Below are 26988 nucleotides of genomic sequence, written 5' to 3' on the forward strand. Positions count from 1 at the left end.
ACAGGGTATTTGCAAATACCTTATCAGATAAAGGGCTAGTATCTAAAATCTATAAAGAATTTATCAAACTTAACACCCAAAGAACAAATAATCCAATCAAGAAATGGGCAGAAGATAAGAACAGACATTTCTCCAAAACAGACATACAAATGGCCAACAGACACATGAATAAATGCTCAACATCACCCTACATCAGGCAAATACAAATAGAAACCACAATGAGATAGCACCTCACACCAGTCAGAATGGCTAAAATTAACAAGTCAAGAAATGACAGATGTTGATGAGAATGCAGAGAAAGGGGAACCCTCCTACACTGTTGGTGGGAATGCAAGCTGGTACAGACACTCTGGAAAACAGTATGAAGGTTCCTCAAAAAGTTGTAAAGAGAGCTACCCTATAACCCAGCAATTGCACTATGGGTATTTATTTAACCCAAAGATACAAATGTAGTGATCCTAAGGGGCACCTCAATGTTTATAGCAGCAATGTCCACAACAGCCAAACTACAGGAAGAGTCCTGATGTTAGTGACAAATGAATGGATAAAGACAATGTGGTATGTGTAAATATACACACAGAGAGAGAATGGAATACTACTCAGCCATCAAAAAAATGAAATCTTGGGGCGCCTGGGTGGCTCAGTGGGTTAAAAGCTTCTGGCTTCAGCTCAGGTCGTGATCCGGGGTCCTGGGATCGAGCCCCACATTGGACTCTCTGCTCCGCGGGGAGCCTGCTTCCCCTTCTCTTTCTGCCTGCCTCTCTGCCTACTTGTGGTCTCTGCCAAATAAATAAATAAAATCTTAAAAAAAAAAAAGAAATCTTGCCATTTGCAACAAGTCAATCAGAGAAAGGAAATTATCATATGATCTCACACATATGTTGAATTTAAGAACCAAAACAGAGGATCATAGGGGAAGAGAGGATGAAATCAGAGAGGGAGATTAAGCATAAGAGACTTTTAATCATAGGAAACAAACTGAGGGTTGTTGGAGGGGAGGAGTGGGGGAATGGGGTAACTGGGTGATGGACATTAAGGAGGGCACATGATGTAATGAACACTGGTATAAGACTGATGAATCAGTGACCTCTACCTCTGAAATTGATAATATATTATATGTTAATTCACTGACTTTAAATTTTTAAAAAATTATTTTTATCTATATTTCTTTTAGACAGATTTGGTCTTATTTTAATCACTCTTACCATCCCAGCTTTTTAAGTCAATGTGGACAGTCCATTTACATATAATGTAATCATAAGCATGGTAAGATTTAAACTTACCATCTTGGTACTTATTTTCTATTTGTCCTATATGTTCTTTGTTCTTTTCCCCCCTCCCCACCTTATTTTGTATTAACCGAGTATTTTAAACTCCAGGTGATTCCTGAACAACCCAGGGATTAGGGATGCCAAACTCTCATACCGTTGAAAATCTGCATATAACTTCTGACTCCCCAAAAACTTAAATATTAATAGTCTGCCTAGAAGTCTTACTGATAAAGTAGCTTATCAGTTAACATATTTTGCATACCATATATAATATACTTTACTCATATGTAAACTAGTAAGAGAAAATACATTTAGTGTTGTAATTTATGTTGTGCAGTATTTACTGGGGAAAAAAAATCCACATATAAGAGGGCCTGCTGTGCAGTTCAAATCCATGTTTTCAAGGGTCAACTGCACATCTGATTTCCTTTACTGACCTGTTAACTATATCTCCTTTATTTTCTTTCAGTGGTAACTCCAGGGCAGGGGATATTACTGGAAACATCATCTTAAAAGGACCCACAGTAGGGGCGCTTGGGTAGCTCAGTTGGTTAGGTGACTGCCTTCGGCTCAGGTCGTGATTCTGGGGTCCTGGGATCGAGCCCCGCGTCAGGCTCCCTGCTTAGCAGAGAGCCTGCTTCTCTCTCTCCCTCTGCCTGCCGCTCTGCTTACTTGTGCTCTCTCTCTGTCAAATAAATAAATAAAATCTTTTTTTTTTTAAGTTATTAAAAAAGGATCCACAGTAAATACTTAGACTTTGGGGCCACTCTGTCTCTGATACAACTACTCAACTCTACCGATGTAGTGCAAAGGCAGTCACAGACATGCACCTAAGAATGACTGTGGTTGTGTTCCAATAAAACTTTATTTACAAAAGCAAGCAGCTGGTCCATGGGTGTAGTAGGTTGCTGAGCTCTGCACTAAAGTTTCCAATATCCAACTTTTAAACAGCAGAATCTACCTGCCAAAATTACACCACTTTCTGTATAGTGTAAGAAACAACAATATACTTCCACTTTTCCTCCAATTTTTTGTGCCATTATCATAAATTTTGATTCTTTGTATATTATAAACACATTTTACATTGTTACTATTTTAATTATCTCTTAAAGAAAATATTTAAATGATAAAAATGTCCTTTATATTCTACTTATGTATTTAACATCTTTTTAAAGATTTATTTTTGAAAGAGAGAGATGGCACACATGGGCAGGGGAAAGGAGAGAGTGACAAGCAGACTCCACAAAGAGCAGAGGTGGACGCAGGGCTTGATTCTGCAACCCTGAAATCCCCACCTGAGCCAAAACTAAGAGTCAAAGGCCTAACTGACAGCACCACCCAGATGCCCCTATGTATTTTCTACTTTATGCTCTTCACTTCTTTGTATAAATCTGCATTTCCATTTGGTATCCTTTTTCTACCTGAAAAACGTCCTTTAACATTTCTTGCAATGTAAATCTAGAGGCAAATTCTCCCAGCTTTACCTAAAAAAGATCTTTAATTTGCTCTCATTTTTTAACATTATTGTCACAGAATAAAGAATCCTAGTTTGATAGTTTTTCTTTCAACACTTTAAAGGTGTCATTCCATGTATGTCTTCAGTTTGCAATGTGTGAATGGGCAGGCAGCAGTTACTCTAATATTTGTTCCTTATATGTAAACTTATCTTCTTTTCTATGGCAGGTTTTGGTGGGGTTTTTTTAAGGATTTTATTTTTAAGTAATCTCTACCCCCAATGTGGGGGCTTGAACTCAACAACCCCAAAATCAAGAGTCACATGCTCCACTGACTGAGCCAGCTAGGCACCCCTCTCATTTCTAGTGATTTCCAGTAATTTGATTTCAATGGGTCCTGGTATGATTTTGTGTTTATCCTGCCTGAGTTTCACTGAGCTTCTTGGGTTTTTTCCCCATTTCTTAAAATTCTGGAAACATAAATTTTTCAAATCTTATTTCTACATTCCCTCCTCCTTGTACTCCCAATTATTTTCTCTCTGTGCTAAGAGTTGGGTTATTTCTACTGTTTTATTGTCCTTTATTCATGTTTTCTTATGTTAGCTTCTGCAATAACTAATTTGCTCTTAAGCCAATCCATTAAATTTTTCAATTCAGAAAATGTACTTTCCACAGTTCTGTAAGTTACATTTGGTTCTTTATTATAATTTCTAATTCTCTGTTTTCATGTTCTTTATTATAATTTCTAATTCTCTAAACACATTAATAATAGTTGTTTTAATGTCCTTGTGTGCTAATGCCTGTAATTTCTGGTTCTGTTTCCAACTGGTGTTATTTTCTCCTGACTACAGATCACATTTTTCATCTTTCTGTCATCTAGTAATGTTTTTTGAATGTTTTCTGAATGTTTTTTGAATGCTTACATTGTAGAGTATCTCCATTCTGTGTCCTCCTTCAACAAATATTATTGAGCTTTATTCTGACAGGGAACTAATTTACTTGAGAATCACTTTGATCTTTATCAAGCTTGATTTTTCAGATTAATAAAGGCAGGTTTGAAGTAGTCTTTACTCTAGCGTGAGGTCACCCTATTCCTAGCATGACTTGGGATTTCTACCAAGTGTAATTTCTTATAGTTGTTCAACTTATAGATTCTCCAATAGTCTGTCCTTTTCCTGTGCATGCACAGACTAGTTTTCAGCTAAGACTCAAGGCAACTCCTGTCCAGATATCTGGAGCTTTTCCCAGTATAGCCCTCTCTTCTCAGGCATTCTGTCCTAAGTCCAGATACCTCAGCCTTCCTAAACTTTGACCTGTCTCTTCAACTCAAGAGAATTGCTATGTACTTCTCACCCTTCTTGAGATCTCCTTTCCCAGTGCCATACCTAAAATTTTGCCTCCAGCCAAAAAAGTCAGGGAAATCACAGAAAGACTTACTTCTCCACTCTCAGGGATCTCAGTCCTTCCCTGCCTTCCCTTCCCTACATTCGAACAATGTCTGAAAATAATTGTTTCAAATATCTCATTCAGTTCAGTCTTCATATATTCACAGGAGGTCTAGCTGGATATCAATTACTCCATCATGGCTAGAAGGAAAATCTCCACTTATTTTTTCCACTAAGCATTTCACATTTTTCATTTTAGACGTTTAATACTTTAATAAACCAGGAATTTTGTTCTGTTTTAAATATGATGTAAGATGGAGACGTAATTTCATTTTTTTTCCCCAAATGGACACTTTTTTTCCGGCTCTGCTTACTCAATGATCTCTACTTTTCCTCACTGATTTGAGCTTCTACCTCTACTACATAACAAAGTTTCACACATGTATCAGTCTCCTTCTGAGAGCTCAATTTTATTCCTCTGGTCAACTTGTTCATCTTATGCTAATAACATACTCTCAATTTTATAAGTCTTAATATCTTCCAGAGTAATTCCCTCTTTCCTGCTCACTGCCTTTAGGGTGGGCCCTACTTCTTATTAGCCTTTACTTTCCTCTGTAACATTTTTGACACATCACTGGGCTGTGAATAACCCTGCTGTAATTTATATTGGAATTGCAGTGAACCTACAAATCAATATGGGGTTATGGACATTGGGGAGGGTATGTGCTATGGTGAGTGCTGTGAAGTGTGTAAACCTGGCGATTCACAGGTTTTGTAACCCTGGGGCTAATAATACATTATATGTCTATTTAAAAAAAATAAATACATTATATGTTTATTTTAAAAGTGGGGGGGGCGCCTGGGTGGTTCAGTGGGTTAAGCCTCTGCCTTCAGCTCGGATCATGATCTCAGGGTCCTGGGATCGAGCCCCATGTTGGGCTCTCTGTCCAGCGGGGAGCCTGCTTCCCCTCTTTCTCTGCCTGCCTCTCTGCCTACCTGTGATCTCTGCCAAATAAATAAATAAAATCTTGAAAAAAAAATGAACTAGTAAATATTACAGCAAAAAAAAAAAAATCAATATGGAGAAAATTGATGTTTTTATGATATTAGGTATTATTTTCCACAACGACAGTATATCTCTCCATTTATTTAAATCAATCTTCTTTAACTTTTCTTCCAAAGTTTTATAATTTTCCTTATATAGACCTTACAATTCCTTGTTACACTGATTATTCAATACATGACAGTCTTTTACTATTATTAAATGATATTCTCTTTTTCTAGTAGTCTGCTGATATAAAGAAATGCAGCCTACTTTTGTATATGAATGTTATATCTAGCCAGCCACTGCTAAACTCTGTTATATTTAGTGTTCTGTAGTCTTGTCCTCTTTATCCACATTACCAATACCTTAGTACAAGCCACGAGCTCAACTGAGTAACTGAAAAACTTCGAATTCTTTTTCTAGTCTCTAGTTTTGTACCCCACCCTGGAGTTAAAAATTCTTTCCTGGTCTTGCTGTCTCTCTGACCTTTGTATATACTGTTCCTCCTATCACTCTGTCTCTTCATGGTCAACGTAACTTCTGCTTATTCTTTTAGTTTCTGATTTTTGTCCTCAAATACTTCCTAGGCTAGATTAACTACTTCTCTTATGTGTACAGTATCAATGCTTAATCCTCTTCTATCTCCTACCACTCTCAATTGTTTCTCTGTGTCACCAATTAAACTACAGTTGATCCCTGAACAAACCTGTCATGGGTGGGTGTGGGCCCACTAATATGTGATTTTTTCCATATATAAACTACCATACTCTAAATGTATTTTCTCTTCCTTATAATTTTCTTAATAACATTTTTCTGTCTAGCTTATAAGAATACAGTATTAAATACATATAACATACAAAATATGTTAATTAACTATTCATGTTATCAAGTAAGGTATCCAGTCAATAGGAGGCTATCAGTAGTTAAGTTTTTGGGGAGTCAAAAGTTAAATGCAGATTTTCAACTGCACAAGGGTCAGCAACCCCCCAACTACCATGTTTTTCAAGGGTTAAGTTACTAACTTTTTGAGAACAAGCTTTCATGTTCATTTCCACATACTCCCAGAACCTACCAGTCTCTGACATAAGGCAGAAGATTGATACATAATTATTCAAGAAGTGCAAGAAAATCTCGCTTATACTTGAAAAAGCCACCTGAAATAGAATTATTTGTTCCATTTTGCAGATCAAGAAACACACATATCTGCATTTGTGACTAAAGAAACTCCAGCAACATTACTCCATCTTACTACTTTTAGAAAAGACACCAAAATACATAATAAATGTTTTACCATAAAAATATTTTTTTCATTTTAAATGTGTGTTTTGAATTAACTATTTCTAAAAAGGTCAGAAAAAGAGTTAAAAAAACAGTAGACAAATGGTGAAAAAATGTAATGTATCAAAAGCAGAGTTGGAGCTCCACGCTGGGCATAGAGATTACGTTAAAAATCAACTAATTTGACAAATAAACAAATATATATAAGTCTCAAAAGCCTTGTGATTTTTTTTTTTTTTAAAGATTTTATTTATTTATTTGACAGAGAGAGAGATCACAAGTAGGCAGAGAGGCAGGCAGAGAGAGAGGAGGAAGCAGGCTCCCTGCGGAGCAGAGAGCCCGATGCGGGGCTCGATCCCAGGACCCTGAGATCATGACCTGAGCCGAAGGCAGCGGCTTAATCCACTGAGCCACCCAGGCGCCCCAGCCTTGTGATTTTTATTATAGTGCCTAAACATCTCAGTTTGCTTAGGCCAGCAAACCAGGATAATTTGGTCACTCTAATTTTCATACTAATACAAATACATTTATACAAAATATGTGTTTGGACTAAATTTTTCATAACTTGACAACAAAATATGTAAGACAGAGTATATTCTGGACATGTAACTTAATGTTTTTTGAGTCACACAGATTTGCATTCCAATCTCAGCATCATGCCTTATTATAGGCAAGTTACCTGACATTTTGAACATTAAAAAATATAAGTACTTCCCCACAGAGGTATAAATCTTTCAGAAATTCTAGAACACACATTTTTAATGCAGGAACACATAACTAAGTCATTTCCATTTCTTAAATGTAAGCTAGTATTAAAATCCTTACCTGTGTTACTTCCTCTACACCAGTCATCTGGTACTTCCTCATCCTTTCAAATACTGAATGATCTGCACAGCCCCCCTGTGGACCATATTTATGGGGATAGTCTAAAATACAAAGAAGTAATGACATTACTATCACAGGTTTAGAGATTACTATCTTATAAATGAAAAGCTAACTGTGAAAATTAATGAAAGCCACAGATGCTTATTGAGCATTCTCATTTTAAAAGCTGGCAGGTTCTTAAGTTCTCCTCAATAAAATATCACCAGTCTCTAGATTTTTGTCTAGATGATTTGTGAATTCTAAAAAAGACAATAACCATTCTTCATTCTAGGTTTAACTTTCCCAACCTTTCCTGCTTCAGATATATAAAGTGTGTTAATACTGCAGTTTACTTCATTTCATAATTTATAACTTTCCCTCCAAACACATTAATTTTCCTATGCTGCAAATGTACACCTCAAGCTGAATTACAGTTAGACTAATATAATATTCTATATGGCTTAAATTCCTTCAATGAATACCAACTGGCCTCAAGGAAAAGTGACCTAGAAACATGCTTCATGGCACAGTAAAAGCAAAGTGAGTTTAAATTTCTTCGAAGTGTAATTCAAGTGAGAGCTTTATAAGCCAATAACTATTTTATCATTTGTTTTCCCTTTATAATTAAACAGTGATTAATTTATCCTTAACTGAATTCATTCTATTTCTAGATACCTGTTCCATTTTAGCTTAGTCATTTAAAACATTATTCCATTCTCTCAAATTTCACATACTTCTCCCTTGCTAGGGTTCTCCTTATTCATGAACCTATTTTATAATTTAATCAAGTTACCATAATTAAGAGAACTGTCAAGATAAAATACCAAGACACGGGTGAGAGGAGCAGCACTGAAAAATCCTTAAGTAGCTTAAGATATAGTACAAAAATTATAATTAGAAATACTGTACGTAGTTTCTTAAGAAAATCTAGAACCTAAAGTGGATACTAGTGATCTATTTCTTTGAATGCTAATTAGATAATATAACACAAAAATATAACAAACATAGCAGTTTAGAGGCAGGAGTTCCATGTGACAACCTACATTTACTGGTATTAACAGTTCAAACTTAAACTTTTGTTTTTTAATCAAAGGTCAAGACTCCAAAAACTGTAAAATTCCAATCAATAAATGTGAAATAATAGACTTAAAATGTTAAGACTTTGTAACTCCACATGTATGAAGTGATTTAGGTAAGGATCATTAATGGGTACTAAAACCATTAGGTGAAAGATATAAGGTAACAGGATTTTCATAGTCTCTGGAAGTTTACTAATATAGATTATTTACTAATTATAAAGGAAAATGGTACCTTCACACTAAAGATATAGTAATTCTCACTTCATTTACCAAATGACCAAGCTAAGCACAACCAGTAGTAGAAAAATATGTGCCTCTTGATGTAATGTGGTAAGGAATGCCCAGCTTTCCCTATACAATATTCTTGACCAAATATGTTCATGAATAAATAATCAAGACACAATAAAATACAGAATATCCTATAAGTCACTGATCTAGACAAGTAAAAAATGGCAATATCATTTAAAGGGGGAAAAAAAAAACCAGAAAAAGTTGCTAACTAAGGGTAGGGGAACCTGGATAGTAAAAGGTATTACTGAATTACTTTTTTTAGGGGCGAATACTACCATAGCTATTTATGAAAATGTACATATTCTTAAGGAGTGTGAGTTTTAGGGGACATGTTTAGCAATGAAGTTTCATGATGTCTACAACCTATTTTCAAATAGTGCCCCAAAAAGTGTATGAGGGGTGCAAAAAAAAATTTTTTTTAACAGTAGATCTAGGAGGATATATGTTTCTGCATAATTCTTTTAACTTTTTGTAAGTTTAACATTTTTCAAAATAAAATTAGGACTAAAAGACGGCAACGTTGGTAGAACAAATGATTTCAAAGTGGCACTGAAGTACCAAATAAGACAAAACCTAATATGTGTATTATTTTAGCATTTCAAAGGCTGACTTTGGGAAAGTAAAAACGTAACACCATTCAAAATGTATCCAAAAAGAATCTGCCACAAAGGCTGAAGAGTTTTCCAATGTAATATGCCCAGATTTTCAATTCTCACCTTTTAGAAGATTTGGGGTTATAATCACCACATATCTTCCTCTGATAATACAATTTTAACTTCAGGTTAAAACATCCCAATGAGTCTTGCCCAGATTCTTAATGGACTCTAACTTGCCTGAACCACCAGGTGAAGAAGCTCCTCCATGCCAAGAACACTCATTTTAATAAACAAAGAAAAAAATATAGAGTCCTATTCACAGGCATGTTTATACACATACTTAAGTACCTTTTTCAGTTAAAAGAATTTAGTATCTCTTGGAATTTTGCTACTTATTTTAATTGTTATTATAAAGCCATGTTCATAGTTTGCTATCATTTATACATCCATAACTTTGTTCCATTTTATTTTACCCCCCTACTAGGATAGTCCAGACTCCAGTAACTAGGAACATGGACTGAGTCTTTGGCATGTTTTCCCTTAACTCAAGGCTAAGAAAATGGCTTATCTATTTAAGATAACAATGTTTATGAGGAGGAATCCTTCTGCTGACCCTGGCAAAAACTAGGCAGACAAGTAAAAACTATACTCAAGAGGCGCCTGGGTGGCTCAGTGGGTTAAGCCGCTGCCTTCGGCTCAGGTCATGATCTCAGGGTCCTGGGATCGAGTCCCGCATCGGGCTCTCTGCTCAGCAGGGAGCCTGCTTCCCTCCCTCTCTCTCTCTCTCTCTGCCTGCCTCTCTATCTACTTGTGATCTCTGTCTGTCAAATAAATAAATAAAATCTTTAAAAAAAAAAAAAAGAGCTTTAAAAAAAAAAAAAAAAAGAGTTACAGATACATAAAATATTTTGCTATATAACAACGGATGAAACTAATTTATATATTTTCCAAAAGTTTAGTTTCTGTTCCAATGTGTTATGCAACTAAATTACAATTCAATTAGTATGTTATAGTCTTATTTTTCCACTAACAGGTGAGTTTGTGGTATCTCAATTTAGAGTAAGTCTGTATTTAAGATAATAAGAATCTATTTTACCACTTATCCTAGGCTAATTTAAGTTCAATGAAAAATGCTTATTTACCATTTGATGAAATTCTTACAGTTGAATTAGACATCTCCCAGTATACACACAAAAAAAAGCTATTTTGACACCTGAAACTAATATAATGCTGTATGTTAACTATATGAGAATTAAAATTAAAACTTTAAAAAAAGAACTATTTTATACTACAATTCTGATTTTATCGTGACATTTCTTAAAACCATCTTAATAACCCCAACCCCAAATTGCTATCTCTCACAAAGAGACATTAGCATAGACACACAAGCATGGACATCCAATGACACCACTCCCAAACAAAAAACTATTTTACTTCTTAGCCTTTCAAAAGACAAGCCCTGTGATTAAATTGTTACAATCAATTTTCAGATGAACTTTCCATAAAAGTCTACCATACCTGGTCTCCCCATCCCACACACCTCACCACTACCAAAAAGAAAAGAAGAAAGGAAAAGAAGAAAAGACAGAACGAAAGAAAGAAATACAGGGGCAGAGGGAATAATTTGTTTACCAAAATACATAAATGTCTCCAAAGTCTCTTCAAATCAGTATATCATTTAGCCAATTAAAAAAAAGGTCTTTAGGGGCGCCTGGGTGGCTCAGTGGGTTAAAGCCTCTGCCTTCAGCTCAGGTCATGATCCTGGGCTCTCTGCTTGGTGGGGAGCCTGCTTCCTTCTCACTCTCTGCCTGCTTCTCTGCCTACTTGTGAACTCTGTCTGTCAAATAAATAAACAAAATCTTAAAAAAAAAAAAAAAAAACTATTCAAAAATCTTATTTGAAAAAAAAAATTTTTTACTCTTGGCATAGTTTGGTAGCCATTGACCAACAGGTCCTCATTATTCTGCATACAAAGCTACAGTGAATTTCCCAGCTCCCTTCCAAGTTAGGTGTGACATATAACCAAGTTCAAGTTGAAGGAGCATGAGCAGTAATGAAGTGCACAAATCAGGATACTCCATAGTCTCTGCCCATCTGAATGGCTGACGGGAGACAAACTGGAAACAGTATGAAATAAAGTACCCTGGATTCCTGAATTATTTATTGAAGAGAAGCTGCCTGATGAGAAATACTCACCTTAAATGTTACTTAGTGAAGTGAGCTTTTAGTGCATTTTGTCATTGAATTTGGGGGCTATTTTGTACTGCAGCTAGCACTGCCTTAACAGATAGTGAAAATGTTCATCAAAGAGAGAAAAACTAATTTTATACCTGTTCTCCCAATGGCATTTGGCAAATTTTTCCAATCATAGTACCAAAATAATCTTAGGCTAGCATATCAGAAATTCTTTAGCAGTTCTTAGTATTATTTAGTATTTAGTATTTATTGTCATTTTCTGAATGTTTTCATTTGTAACTAGTTTTTACTCATCCCCAGATAGAACTTTTGTCCAAAAAATCAGACATACAGTTAAGTTGAAGAGTCATACACACAGTAATAATTCCACTTTTAGCTAAAGATAGAAATTTGTAAACTCTGTAACACCCAGATAAAATATTTCGCACGCTAAGAGAAATGTGCTATTTTCACTGTTCAAACAATTTAAGAAGATTTACTCAATGCAAGATTTTCAGTTTTAAAAAAGTAAAAAGAGCTGTGAAGCTTGTTAGCAATGTGGTTTAAGTCTACCACATAATATGTCAAAATAACATTTTTGCTTCAATACATAATATAGTTTAATTATAATACTTCAATAAATAAATCAGTTAATATCCTTGATATTTTTCAAATTTGAGAAATAACAAATATCATAATCTGACCATGAGAGGAATTAGGATACACCTCCACTCAAAACAAAGAAGGGCACCTGGGTGGCTCAGTTGGTTGGGCAACTGACTTCAGCTCAGGTTATGATCTTGGGGTCCTAGGTTCAAGCCCTGCATCCGGCTCCCTGCTCAGCATAGATTTCTGCCATTCCCTCTCCCTATGCCCCTCCCCCTGCTCATGCTCATTTTCTCTCTTAAATAAATAAATAAAACCTTTCCCAAAAAAATACTAAGAAATATATTTTGAATCTGTTTCTACACAGGCACAAAACAGCCACTACAAAGTATTTCTGGAAGAGCGAATTTTATACTTCCAAACACTTGAACCAGTGAATGTGCACAGCATTTAAATGAGTATCTTACTGAATTCAGAAACAAAACAAAAATATCCCTGTCTTAAACAACTGTAACATCATTCTCTTTAGTATGATGATAAGGGAAGCCAAAGAAGAATATACGATTTATACATATTCAGCAGTCCCTATTATGTAGTAACCCAATAAAATATAAATACTTTCCAGATATTAGTAATACTAGACACAGTGACACTCTGTTGTCATCAAGATATTTGCACTGATGCTGAGCATCTGCCCATTTAAGATAGGGTACTCAAACAAGTACTGCTTAATGGGTATATCACCTACATGATAAAATATATAAAGCTAATATATTTATAGACATAAACATATACAGGTATACACACACATATACATTTGTTGATACTGTATATGTAGCCGATATTAGAATGGATTTCTTCCCACCAGTCTTCTGCAGTCAGAAGTCAAACAAATACTAGTGTAACAGCACACCATCTATAGGCTAACATCAGCAGCAGGTGAAAGGAAGCCAGAAGAAGCAAGAACAGAACCACCATCTTGCAGGCCATCATTCCCCAGGGGTAAAAGGCAGCCTAAAATAAGATTGCTCTGTGCCATCACACCTCCAAAAAGCTGCGTTTGGCTGGAACCAAGAGAATACAGACATTTCAGAATATCACCTCCCCTGGTCCATCATCTAGCAGAGGTCAAGAGACTCCTGCCGCATTACTCAACTCCAGCAAGAATCAAGGGGGAACCCAAGAACTCTTCCTATTCCTGAGAAAACATTTCCCTGCCTCTCATGTCACTAAAAACTCAAAACCATCTACCACTTTCTGACTTAGGGCCATCAGGACTATTCTCATTGTGATTTAGCTTTTATAGTCATGAGACTATACCAGCAACTACTCTAACTCATTAGAGGCATTTGCTGTCCCTAGGTCACTACTTCCCTTTATTTCCTTATTTTTAGCTCCTATCTCTCTGACATCACCCCAACATAATTCTTAGTGATTCCAATAATATCGATGATTCTTCCAGTACACTTACACCGCCTTCTCTCCAATGATCTTCTCCTACATCAAGATCTTGCTTACATTCTTTTGAACCTGTCATTACTAATAACTGAAACCCATTAATAATCTCAACTTGCACATCCTACTTTCTTTCCACCAATTATCTTTTCTGAAAATTCCCTCCAACAATCCTGCAACACCACTTAAGATCTTTCAATCTACCAATGTTACCGCCTTGTTCACTATCACTGGATAGTCTCTTTCTTCTGTTTATTCAGCTTAAATCCAATACTCAATTATTATTATTATAATTAATTCACTGTATTGCCTTAAAACTTCATTGCCCCTCCACCCCACCTCTCACCCAAATCTTGTTTAAAATGAACTTTCTACCTGCACCCCTGCAATTGAATGGGCCTGGGGAAAACCGGTAACTGACTATTCTCACTCAAAAATAATCATTTGTAATAAATAAAATGGAAAAAAAAATAATAATCATTTGTAACCTCTAACAGTTCACTTATGCTTCCTGGCAATGACACTATATTTCCAGAGTCCATTCTCTATCCTATTTACCCAGTTAACGATAGGCACCCCTTGCTTTGCCCCATTAGTGGTAGCAGTAAAACTGACCACATCAGCTGAAACTATGCAAAGTGATCTTCATATCAATGGGTAAAGTTACAATTGTTCCCAACCTTAAAAAATTTTAAATATGAAAATACTAATACCCTCTTATTAAATATATTAAAACTCCTTATAGATTTTGGATACTAGCCCTTTATCTGATATGTCGTTTGCAAATATCTTCTCCCATTCTGTCAGTTGTCTTTTGGTTTTGTTAACTGTTTCCTTTGCTGTGCAAAAGCTTTTGATCTTGATGAAATCCCAACAGTTCATTTTTGCCCTTGCTTCCCTTGCCTTTGCCGTTGTTCCTAGGAAGATGTTGCTACGGCTGAGGTCAAAGAGGTTGCTGCCTGCATTCTCCTCAAGGATTTTGATGGATTCCTTTCTCACATTGAGGTCCTTCATCCATTTGGAGTCTATTTTCGTGTGTGGTGTAAGGAAGTGGTCCAATTTCATTTTTCTGCATGTGGCTGTCCAATTTTCCCAGCACCATTTATTGAAGAGGCTGTCTTTTTTCCATTGGACATTCTTTCCTGCTTTGTCGAAGATTAGTTGACCATAGAGTTGAGGGTCGATTTCTGGGCTCTCTATTCTGTTCCACTGATCTATGTGTCTGTTTTTGTGCCAGTACCATGCTGTCTTGATGATGACAGCTTTGTAATAGAGCTTGAAGTCCGGAATTGTAATGCCACCAACTTTGGCTTTGTTCTTCAATATTCCTTTGGCTATTCGAGGTCTTTTCTGGTTCCATATAAATTTGAGGATTATTTGTTCCATTTCTTTGAAAAAAATGGATGGTATTTTGATAGGGATTGCATTAAATGTGTAGATTGCTTTAGGTAGCATAGACATTTTCACAATATTTATTCTTCCAATCCAGGAGCATGGAACATTTTTCCATTTTTTTGTGTCTTCCTCAATTTCTTTCATGAGTACTTTATAATTTTCTGTGTATAGATTCTTAGTCTCTTTGGTTAGGTTTATTCCTAGGTATCTTATAGTTTTGGGTACAATTGTAAATGGGATTGACTCCTTAATTTCTCTTTCTTCAGTCTTGTTGTTGGTGTACAGAAATGCAACTGATTTCTGTGCATTGATTTTATATCCTGACACTTTACTGAATTCCTGAACAAGTTCTAGCAGTTTTGGAGTGGAGTCTTTTGGGTTTTCCACATATAGTATCATATCATCTGCGAAGAGTGATAGTTTGACTTCTTCTTTACCAATTTGGATGCCTTTAATTTCTTTTTGTTGTCTGATTGCTGAGGCTAGGACTTCTAGTACTATGTTGAATAGCAGTGGTGATAATGGACATCCCTGCCGTGTTCCTGACCTTAACGGAAAAGCTTTCAGATTTTCTCCATTGAGAATGATATTTGCGGTGGGTTTTTCATAGATGGCTTTGATAATATTGAGGTATGTGCCCTCTATCCCCACACTTTGAAGAGTTTTGATCAGGAAGGGATGCTGTACTTTGTCAAATGCTTTTTCAGCATTAGCAAACTCAACACCCAAAGAACAAACAATCCAATCAAGAAATGGGCAGAGGACATGAACAGACATTTCTGCAAAGAAGACATCCAGATGGCCAACAGACACATGAAAAAATGCTCCACGTCACTCGCCATCAGGGAAATACAAATCAAAACCACAATGAGATATCACCTCACACCAGTCAGAATGGCTAAAATGAACAAGTCAGGAAATGACAGATGCTGGAGAGGATGTGGAGAAAGGGGAACCCTCCTCCACTGTTGGTGGGAATGCAAGCTGGTGCAACCACTCTGGAAAACAGCATGGAGGTTCCTCAAAATGTTGAAAATAGAACTACCCTATGACCCAGCAATTGCACTACTGGGTATTTACCCTAAAGATACAAACATAGTGATCCGAAGGGGCACGTGTACCCGAATGTTTATAGCAGCAATGTCTACAATAGCCAGACTATGGAAAGAACCTAGATGTCCATCAACAGATGAATGGATAAAGAAGATGTGGTATATATACACAATGGAATACTATGCAGCCATCAAAAGAAATGAAATCTTGCCATTTGCGACGACGTGGATGGAACTAGAGCGTATCATGCTTAGTGAAATAAGTCAATCGGAGAAAGACAACTATCATATTATCTCCCTGATATGAGGACATGGAGAAGCAACATGGGGGGGTAGGAGATAGGAGAAGAATAAATGAAACAAGATGGGATTGGGAGGGAGACAAAGCATAAATGACTCTTAATCTCACAAAACAAACTGGGGGTTGCTGCGGGGAGGTGGGATTGGGGGAGGGGGAGCGGGCTATGGACATTGGGGAGGGGAAGCGAACCATAAGAGACTATGGACTCTGAAAAACAACCTGAGGGTTTTGAAGGGTCAGGGGTGGGAGGTTGGGGCAACCTGAGGGTTTTGAAGGGTCAGGGGTGGGAGGTTGGGGGAACAGGTGGTGGGTAATGGGGAGGGCACGTTTTGCATGGAGCACTGGGTGTTGTGCAAAAAGAATGAATACTGTTACGCTGAAAAAATAAATAAAATGAGAAAAAAAAATAAATAAATAAATAAATATATTAAAACTCTAATTATTACTTATAAGTGTATAGGGGAATGAAAAATTTTTTAAAACTATTATTTAGTACACCATACTTTAAAATATTAGAAAAATTAGAATATCTAAAAAGAAAAATGTAGTGTTTTAATCTCTTTATAAATTTTATTTTATATACCATAAACTAGAGACAGACATACTTTCGGAAAGTTTGATATTTAAGATAAAAAAAGACATTTCCAAAGCAACAAAATGGTATTTATATATGCTTCAAATTCTGTTAGCACAGAACTGTCCCAACAGAAAAAAAAGGAATCAAGTGTAAAATTTTTCCTACTTACAAAACTTCTAAAAGACCTATTTACCCTGGTCACATTAACTATGAAAATGAACAATGACATTTTCCCTCTAAAATTACTGACAATATAATCCCTATTTCTAGAAAAAGCCTTTGTTCAACTAATGAATAAGCCCTCATTGTGATGCTAAATCATAGGATGCACTGTAGTTCCCCTGAAAAGGCCAAACAGCATATTCTTTCACAAAGAATGAATCATTGGTGTAGAACATTCAGCCTATTTAAAACAAAGATTGGCTTTAAATCTATTGCCCATCTTCCAGTTCTTTTGCATGCCAACCTCTTGCTTTTGTTTTGCCGTAGAAGGGGCAAATATAAATAATACATATATTGTGATACCACCTCAAGCAGGAAATAGTTCTAATTAACTCTCAATCATCCACTCCCAGGAAGAAGGAAATATTTACCATTTAGATACTCTGTCCAACAGAACTGGTGCATAAAAAAACACCCACTTCTCACTACATACTAACTAGTGTAGACCTTGCATCCCCTTGCATCCTCACTATTTCCAGTGAGGCTTTCCTCACCTCTGTGTGACTGGCAGGTTAAAAATCTGATTGCAAAGTCCAAGGCCTCAGTTATGAGATCTCAAATATGGTGTAATGTCTCCAATAAATGCTATAAATCACCAAATCCAATGAAATAATCTAACTTTTATTATCTTAATTGAATTTAAGATAGACTAACTTCACAATGAACAGAAAGTTGTTAATATCTCGAGGGTAGGTAGGTAGGGTTCTTACCCACGAAAATGCTGTTTACTCCCAAAGTTGTAAAAAATTAACAAAGATTCACTGAAGAAGAGTAAAAGGAAGAAGTGGGCTTTTTTTTTTTTTTTTTTTTTTTTTAAAGGAGAGAGGATGAGTGTAGAGAAATAAAAGAATGGCTAGGGCAAACCCAAATGTCCTTCTCTCTTTGAACTCCAGGAGACAGGAGTCCCTGTCTCCTGAACACCCTGTCTCCATTTCCTACATCCAGTCTCTCCAGAGGGTGGGGAGAGCACGGGAAGAGAAGCATAGTATGATTGTCCCTGGGACAGAGAGGAAACTGAAGGTGGTCTCCCTTTTCACCTGCACTCACAACACTGATCACCCAGGAAAGAGATGGGATGGGCCAGGCATGTCCTTTCCCACCTATGGTTTTTAAGAAGAAAGGGTTAGTGCTGGGGGCCAAGTAGATCATGGGCATAAGGTCAAGAGAAGCAATGTTGCTCTATTATTCTGATCAATTATAAACAGAATCACTAGACTCTAAGATGTATTAGGATAAGAACCTTTGTGTCCACAGCATTTGAAAGTGTCTTATACAAATTAGGCACTCAGATGATATTAGTAAATTAATCACATGTCAACTGCACTCAAATTTCAAAAATAATTAATCAGTTATTACACCTGTAAAACTTACAACTAAAACTTGCAATGAAAGCTTGTAACACACTGGTTTAATATGACCATTATTTCCATTTATTCAATCTGGCATTATACCCCTATACACAGAAAATGGGTGAGTCTGGGGCATAGAAAATGCCAGTTTCCTTTCCCTTCTGAAGTTCCTGAGCTGCAGCAGCTAAAAACAAATACTACTGCAACCAGAGTTACAACTACCTTTCTTCTGTCTTCAGAGATTCTTACTTCTAACAGCCAAAAGTCTACCCTATGTTCAAGGTTCAAGTCAAATGCCACCTCCCCTAAGAAGTCTTCCTAAGTATCCCTAAGGCTCCTTCAGTTTGTAATACCCTCTATGCTTTGATGGCATTTTGGTTAAGCATTTATCACATTCTGACTAGACTTAATCCTTCCGGTACATGGACAAATAAGTAAACACTTGTTGAATTTAATTTCTCAGTCAGCAGCTGATTTCCATTCCTCTTTAAAGGTCGTCCAGTAACCAAAGATCTGTAAACTGCTGATTCCAATAGCCTCCTTTTAGCCTTCATTCCACCTGTGGTAAGTAGGAGCTGCCTGCAACCAAAAACTGTTTCTACATGAAAGTGTGTTCTAAATCTCTAACTACTTTACAGATCCACTATAACATAGACCTTGTTCAAAATTAAGCCATGTATGCACATAAATTTCCTAGCTGTATCTCAATGTTATTCTTAACTGCATTAATTTATTTATACGACAAGCAATGAGAGGGAAAAAACTATTAGTTACCAAATAAAAGCAACACAAGAATACACAGACAAAGAGTACAGACCCTCAAAGAGCTCACAGTCTAGCTGGGGTTTTAGACATATAAACAAGTATCCATTTAAATATTAACTCCCTAAGTGTGAAGTGTTGCTGCAATCATCCACAGTTAATAAAATGTTAAATATTGGTTTAATTTAATGTACTCATCCAGTCAACAGCTGTTTTCCTTCCACGCCTCTTCCCAGAGATCAATCACATGGACCACTGACCCGTAAACTGCTGAATTCAAAACACAGCGAGGACTCACCAACACATCGACAGCAGTAAAGAGAGGTACAGCCAGAAGTGAGGAGCCAGAAAGGTTTCTAGATTATTTCTGAACTGCATTTTGAAGGATGAGTATTGGTTTGGGGGAGACAGAATCTATACACAACTCGCATAAGATGAATGTTCCTTCTGCTCTCTTGTTTCCACAAGGCTCATCTTAAATTTCCAAAATGTCCCCTTTCTAGACCTCAGGTATTAGACCAAGACAGTAAAAGCCCTTAGTATCTGTTACAACTTCTTGTCTTTTTTCAAAATTTATCACATGTAAAATGTTTAATCAATCAATAGTTGATGAGTTTATCAAAAGCTTTAGTTTTTTTAATTTTTGATAACCCAAAACATGCATATTAACAGGCAAATGCATAAAGATGTTATCCACACAATTAAATACTACATCAATAAAAACGAATGCACTATTAATACACAAGAACAATATGGATGAATCTCAAAAATACTGTGCTAAAGAAGCCAGATTTTTTAGCCTACATAAGACATAAGTGCATTTACATAAAATACTACAAAGTGCAAACTAGCCTGCAGTTTTGTACCTGAGAAAAGAATTGTTGAGAAGAAGAGAAAGATTACACAGAGTAGGAGGAAACCTTTTGGGGGCAATGGATACATACACTATATTGATTATGGTAACAGTTTCACAGAGGTATACAAATGTCAAAAAAATACTAAATAGTATACTTTACATAAGCAGTTTTGAAGACAATGTATAACACAGCAATGTTTAATCGTAAAAAAGGGGAACCAATCTAAATGTCCATTCAGTTGACGGGTTGGTAAGTAATATATTCACCAATGAAACAACAGAATATTATGCAACTGTTTTTTAATCCGCTGAGCCACCCAGGCGCCCCGCAACTGTTTTTTAAAAATGTAATGATGGTGGGCACACTTCTTATACTTCATTAACAGGCAAAAATGTTTTATATAGTCATCTGATGATCAGCAAAATAAACAATATTTCCAGCTCTAGAGGAAAAGTAGTTAGATATCATCCAATTTTAGAAGAGAAAAGGGATATTAAAAATCTGGTCTAACACCTTCATTTTATACACAGAAAATGAGACCTGCTTACCTGCATAAAAAAAGTAGACCTTCCCATAAGATCACGAAGCTATTCTAGTGCATCATCCTGATTTCCCTTCTAACTCCTTTCTCAGACATATGGCATGCCTCAGTTCTCTGACACATTAGCCCTTGTGCTTTCTCCCTACCATGTCTGCAACTAACTTGCTTTTATATCTTGAGCAAATAAATTAAACCCTGAAACCCATTTAGCCAGTTGATCTACAAGGTCACCTTTAAATCCATGATTATAAGACTCCCTAAGCTGCTAAAACCAGTTATATACATACCAATGAATTCCTAGTATAATGTCTGAATATAAATATATAAGGTAGCAATACTGCTTATATCCAATCTCCAAATTAACTATGAACAAAGGACTAAGTGGTATTCTTACCTTGCCATAACTGTTCATACTTCTATGTCCTAGGAGAAAGTGCTTTTTACTACCTAAGTACAGAACTGAACAAGTGTGAATTTAAAGCTGATAAATGCATGTGGTTATCACCATCACATATGAATATCAAAGCACCTAGAGAAGTTATTGAATGAACATTTTCACTGCAAATTGTCTCTGTGTTCTGGTACTGCCTCAGAAGCCATATTCCCTAAGACTCTCCAGAACAGCAATATCATTTTCCATGGTGGCTTAGTTGCAAAAACGGTATTAAAAAAAGGGAGCCAAACTCTCATCAGAATGCCTACCCTAAGTGGGTATACTTCACCTGCCATTTGCTTCTGCTGAGAATAAACATACAGGGATATTAAATTTACTCAAGCATATACACAGTGATCTAAACAATCCCACAGTAATTCAGCTGTGAAAATAAATTATTGGCACTTAAGCAAATTATATGAAAATACTAATATACATTAAAGGAATGTCCTTTCCTCTTAATTAGATATAAAGTAGAACATCCGGGGCGCCTGAGTGGCTTGGTGCGTTAAGCCTCTGCCTTTGGCTCAGGTCATGATCTCAGGGTCCTGGGATCGAGCCCCGCATCAGGCTCTCTGCTTGGCAGGGAGCCTGCTTCCCCCTCTCTCTCTCTGCCTGCCTCTGCCTACTTGTGATCTGTCAAATAAATAAATAAAATCTAAAAAAAAAATAATAATACATAAGATAATAAAAAATTTAAAAAAAAATAAAGTAGAACATCCCCTGCTAAATATAGTGAGAAGAGAATTTGGCTTAAAACACTACATGCAAACGTGTCATTTTAGAAAGGCTTACAGATTTCAGAAAAGCCTCAGAAGTCCTTGGAGTAATGTTGAGTTTACAGCTGTCTTCCGTGAGTGAGGCAGATGAGCACATGGTGAAGAACACAAGATTGATTATCAAGTAACATAGGTGTTCTAAGCCTTAATTTCCCTCATCTATAAAGCCAGGAGAAGGGGATATGATATGAGTGCCTACTATACTTTATGGTGTTACTATAAAGATTAAATGAAGTAATGTAAGCAAATAATTTTATATAGTGCCAGGACACACAAATAGTTAATGACTACAACTACCAGTACCATAACCTTAGGTATTCTACACAGAGAAGTTAAAGAGCCAGTTAAAAGTAAGTTCACCCATCCTCTAGGAGAGGAAAGGTTAAGCAAACTATAGCCGGCTCAACAACTCAGTTGTTCGGTCTACTATTCAAATGAAGGAAGATTTTTACATTTTTAAATAGCTGAAAAAAATTACAAACAAAGTCGCTCTAAACATTACTATTTTTAAGCTCTACTACCACTACTGGTATATAATAATAACAACATGAAAAGATCTCTCATTGCTTTTTTTAATGAATATTTTTTTTTAATTTTTTTAAAGATTTTATTTATTTATTTGACACAGAGAGAGATCACAAGTAGGCAGAAAGGCAGGCAGAGAAAGAGGGGGAAGCAGGCTCCCCACTGAGCAAAGAGCCCAATGCAGGGCTCAATCCCAAGACCCTGAGATCATGACCTGAGCCAAAGGCAGAGGCTTAACCCACTGAGCCACCTAGGTGCCCCTTAATGAACTTATATTTTAATAAGACAAGTAAAAAATAAGAAATGAAATCAATAGTAAAGTTAAATGCCAAAAGGAATAGAAAACTCAGTCACATCCAATGTCACTGATCCTCCAAGCTAACTCGTCATTTTGGGGGAAAAGAAAAGTTGACGTAAAGGAAGGTATTTGGAAGTTACTATAAGATGGAAAGTGGAAAAATGCAATTACAGGACAGGAAGCAATAAAAGTGCAAAAAAGAGCAGAATATGCTCAACCTACTTACAAGTAGAAGAAGGAAGGAAATGAGAGAGAGTATATAATAATAATAGAAATTATAACTTATGGGAAGTGTAAATCAGCAAAGGATAAAGTTTGATCATAATACAAATAAAAACACGAGTTCAAAATCTGTCCATTACTCTCCTCCTCTCCCTTTCTCATAAGGCCTTGTTTGATTTTGAGAAAACATCATAAGGAAAATGTTTCAAGATTTCAGTAGGTGTCTACAAAGAATCTGCTCCAGATATTAAATAAAATTTAGAATGTTAAAGGAGCAAAAGAAACAGAAATCACATTTGGAGAACTTATATACCCTGACAGGAAAGGTAAACCTGCAAGAAGATTAAATTACTAAAAAAAAATTACAAAGTAACATACAAATCAAGTAGATAGTAATTCTGTTGGCAGAAAGAAAAGAAGGCAAAGCAATTCATATTCCAGCTTGTGAGGAAGGACTGTAGCATGGAGCTTGAGAAAAGTCTGAAACACCAGGAGGGTAAACTGGAAAAAGAATCAAACAGGGATGAATAAATATAGGCAAATAGCATTAAAAATATGTATATAGATACAAGCAAGTAGGTTAATGAATTATGTGAGTTAGCAAGTAGCTAAAATCATAAATGTACCCTATCTAGAATAAGTATGCTATTTTCTATAGCAATCCAACATCAGAGATAACAAGCAGTTGGACAGACTGAAGAAGTATGGAAACTGTCAGAGCTGATAGAGCAAAAAGCCAAGATGGTTAGGCTTTCCAGCACATTATTAGGAGTGAGAATGAAATTACTGACAATAAATTCCTGGCTGCAGAATGGAAAATGAAGCCAGAAGGAAGTTGCCAAGTTAGGAAAATGGGCAAAAAATGAGACTAGTCTAATTATAGTCAAAAATAAAATATGAGTATTCAAGAGACATTATAAATTAGAGGAATGTATTTCTGTGGTATTTCATTAATGCATTCTCGTGATTGGATGACTGTGAATATATGAACAATGGTAAAAATAAACAGTGAAGTACATTTTCTACTCTTAAAATACAGATAAAGAATTCTCCCAACAAATTACCATCACATAAAAACCAGGGTAGAGGACAAAATCCATCATGATAAACCTAGAATCTCACCAAGCTGAAATAAAATCATTTCAAGATTCCAAAAAGAAATACTCAAAGGATTTAGAGATACAAAAATATCTAAAATAGTCCTTAAATACTACACAGTACTACACAAATACCCACCCTGAAATTGACAGGACATTTCACAGGAAAGCCATACACAGAAAGGCATTATAGCATTAAATGACTGACTGATTATCAGAATATAAAATTTCTAATTCAATCAGAGTTGGTTAACTCATAGTTCAAATAGAACTGGTTGTACCATATCAACAAAGTAGGCATGGATTGACAAAGAAATCAACTCTTCATACAGGTCTACTATTTGTTAAATTGAGACTCTGGCTGTGAAACTCTTTTCTAGCCTGATTAATAGCTTAGGAGAGAAAATAGTTCAGGACTCATGTCTCCACATACTTTTAACTATTTATATGTCTTTTTGCAGAAGCCTACTTAATAAATTTAAGTACTTACTAATATCATCTTCATGATAAATGACAGAATGAAAGGGCAGAGTTCGGTCTTTAATATATCGCTCTGCTGGCTCAACATAAAATGTGCCACCACGAGTCTGGATGAATCCTTCAAATCGTCCATCAATAACGGACCCATGGCTAAAGCTTCCTTCTTCACCTGTTAATGAAAGCAATAAACACTTGAAAAATAAATTTTCACGTAAACATTAAATTCATTCTCCTTTAAAAAGCCATTCTTACATATCTTAACGCACTGAGACACCCAGGCGCCCCTTTTCTTACGTATTTTAAAAACTTGAATACAAATTTATTGGGGAAATTAATTTTCACAAAGAATATATCAAGTGGAATTTGAGATGTGAACAGCAACTAGTACTTAGTTAAAGTCTATACAATTACTAGATAACAACAGTGAGAAGAGAACATCTTTTTCATTGACAACCACATTCCCAGCATCAAAGTACAATACCTGGCAATAATTCAATAGTCATTCAATAAATAATTGTTAAATTAACTTAAACTTGGAAAGAGGCAAGCAGATCCACTGATAAAATATGCACTTCCAAAACACATACTAAAGTTTCTTTAGAGGAGCACCTGGGTGGCTCAGTCAGTTAAGCTTCTGATTCTTGATCTCAACTCAGGTCTTGATCTCACAGGGTTATTAGTTCAAGACGAAAGAAAGAAAGAAAGAGAAGAAAGAAGGAAGGAAGAAAAGAAAGAAAGAAGAGAGAGAGAAAGAAAGAAAGAAAGAAAGAAAATAAAGTATCTTTTGAGTTTTTGCTCTAATCACCATAAGTAAAAAAGTTCTTTTCCCACCTGACATAATCTGCATGAAACTTTTGGCTTCCTTCTTTTATAAATACATTTTTTAAATAAGTATCAAATATTTCAGAAGTAGTTTGAACAAAAGCATACCAACAATCCTTTGTAATTTGTAACACTGTCCCATCAATTATACTTCCCTAGTGAAAGAAAATATAGGATAAAAAGGATATTTTGAGATATTCACAAAGAAAAACTGAGCGCCAGCCATCAAATGATATGAAGAAATGTAAAGTAGGAGGATGGTGCTTTAAAAGTTAAATTTATCTGTTAAAATTTTCTCATTAAAATAAGTATCAGCCTTTCCACAATTTCTAAATTGTAGATTAACATTAATTAACTGACTATGAATTAACTTAGGACTAAAGTTAAGAACCCAAGACACCGTATTTTAAACAACATGATTTCTATCTGCAAACCCATTTAGTCTTATACTCTTCTTGACCATCACCTAGCAAAGAAAGGTAGACACTACAAAGTTTCTGCTGAGAAAGATAAATGATCAAAGGAATAATGGTTCAATATCGAAAGTTTAGACTGATGGAAAAACACTTTACAGAAAACTTTTAATTTATTAACAAAGTTTCATCTACAAGTAAGAAATTCTAAGTACAGAAATGCTTCATTTATCTGGCATAATAAAAAATTAAAAAAATTTTAATAACTTAATTTTCCATAATGTTATGATTTTGAGTGAAGATCTAATATATAGAAATGAAATTGAACTTTCAGTTAACTTTGTCTTAAGTAACTGAGAATCATCTTGAGTATTTATTAATGTACAGTTATAACAATATTTTGAACCTCTCTAATATCTCCAGAAGGTCTGACTGTTCTTTCCGTACTACTAAACTGTCAAATGTAACTTTTTCTTGGGTTAAGTGTACTCCCCATCGCCCTATTACCTTCTTTTTTTTTTTTTAAGATTTTATTTATTTATTTGACAGACAGAGATCACAAGTAGGCAGAAAGGCAGGCAGAGAGAGAGAGGAGGAAGCAGGTTCCCTGCTAAGCAGAGAGCCCGATGTGGGGCTCAATCCCAGCACCCCAGGATCATGACCTGAGCCGAAGGAAGAGGCTTTAACCCACTGAGCCACCCAGGCGCCCCGCCCTATTACCTTCTTAATCAGTTGCAGTAAGGGAAATTTGTTAGAATTGTGAACACAGTAGTTTGGAGCACATTCTAAAGTCTTTTCAGAAATCTTCATGAAGTCATTATACACATCTGATCAAATCTGAAAAAGTCAGTTCAGGAATTGGAGCAGCAGGTAGCTCTAAAGATTGTGTGTACCCCTGTGGCCCCATGTTCTTCATGGCCCTAGGGTAAGGCTGGGGTCCATCTTGTTCTGAGATTGAACACCAGCAGTACCTTTCAGGCTCACTTCAAGAAACAGATAACTCCACGCCATGAAACTTTAGAATTCTTTGCGCAGTGATGGAAATGACCAAAAAATAAAAATACAAAGGCAAAACCTGATCTCTCCCAATTCTTTTAAGTACGTAAATATTTTTTTCTCATGACAAAATTCCCAAAGTGTTTTGTTATAAACCACATTTTCATTTTTTAACAAATGAAATTTGGTGGTATTTAAAATCGAGACATACCATGTTGTTATTTCACTTTTCATTGCTTTAGCTGCTTAATATTTAAGTTTTGCTTCATGCTACCTTTGTCTATACTTCGAATCTTCACAAGTCTATTTCATTTTGTAAATCTTAATGATTAAGGTTGTTTCTCATCTGAAGTATGCTAAGACTTAAA

General features: G+C 35.8%; 1 protein-coding gene across 1 annotated transcript in view; it reads right to left on the reverse strand.

Annotated features, from left to right (window-relative positions):
* ADAM10 (ADAM metallopeptidase domain 10) overlaps positions 1 to 26988 on the reverse strand; it is a 134995-nt gene that overhangs the window by 53904 nt on the left and 54103 nt on the right. The window contains exons 4-5 of the mRNA XM_046009157.1: positions 24400 to 24558; positions 7259 to 7359 (exon numbers count right to left, since the gene is read on the reverse strand). Of these exons, the coding sequence (XP_045865113.1) occupies positions 7259 to 7359; positions 24400 to 24558 (260 nt within the window). The remainder of the gene's footprint in view (positions 1 to 7258; positions 7360 to 24399; positions 24559 to 26988) is intronic.

The sequence above is a fragment of the Meles meles genome, chromosome 6, assembly GCF_922984935.1.
Source record: "Meles meles chromosome 6, mMelMel3.1 paternal haplotype, whole genome shotgun sequence".
Lineage (NCBI taxonomy): Eukaryota > Metazoa > Chordata > Mammalia > Carnivora > Mustelidae > Meles > Meles meles.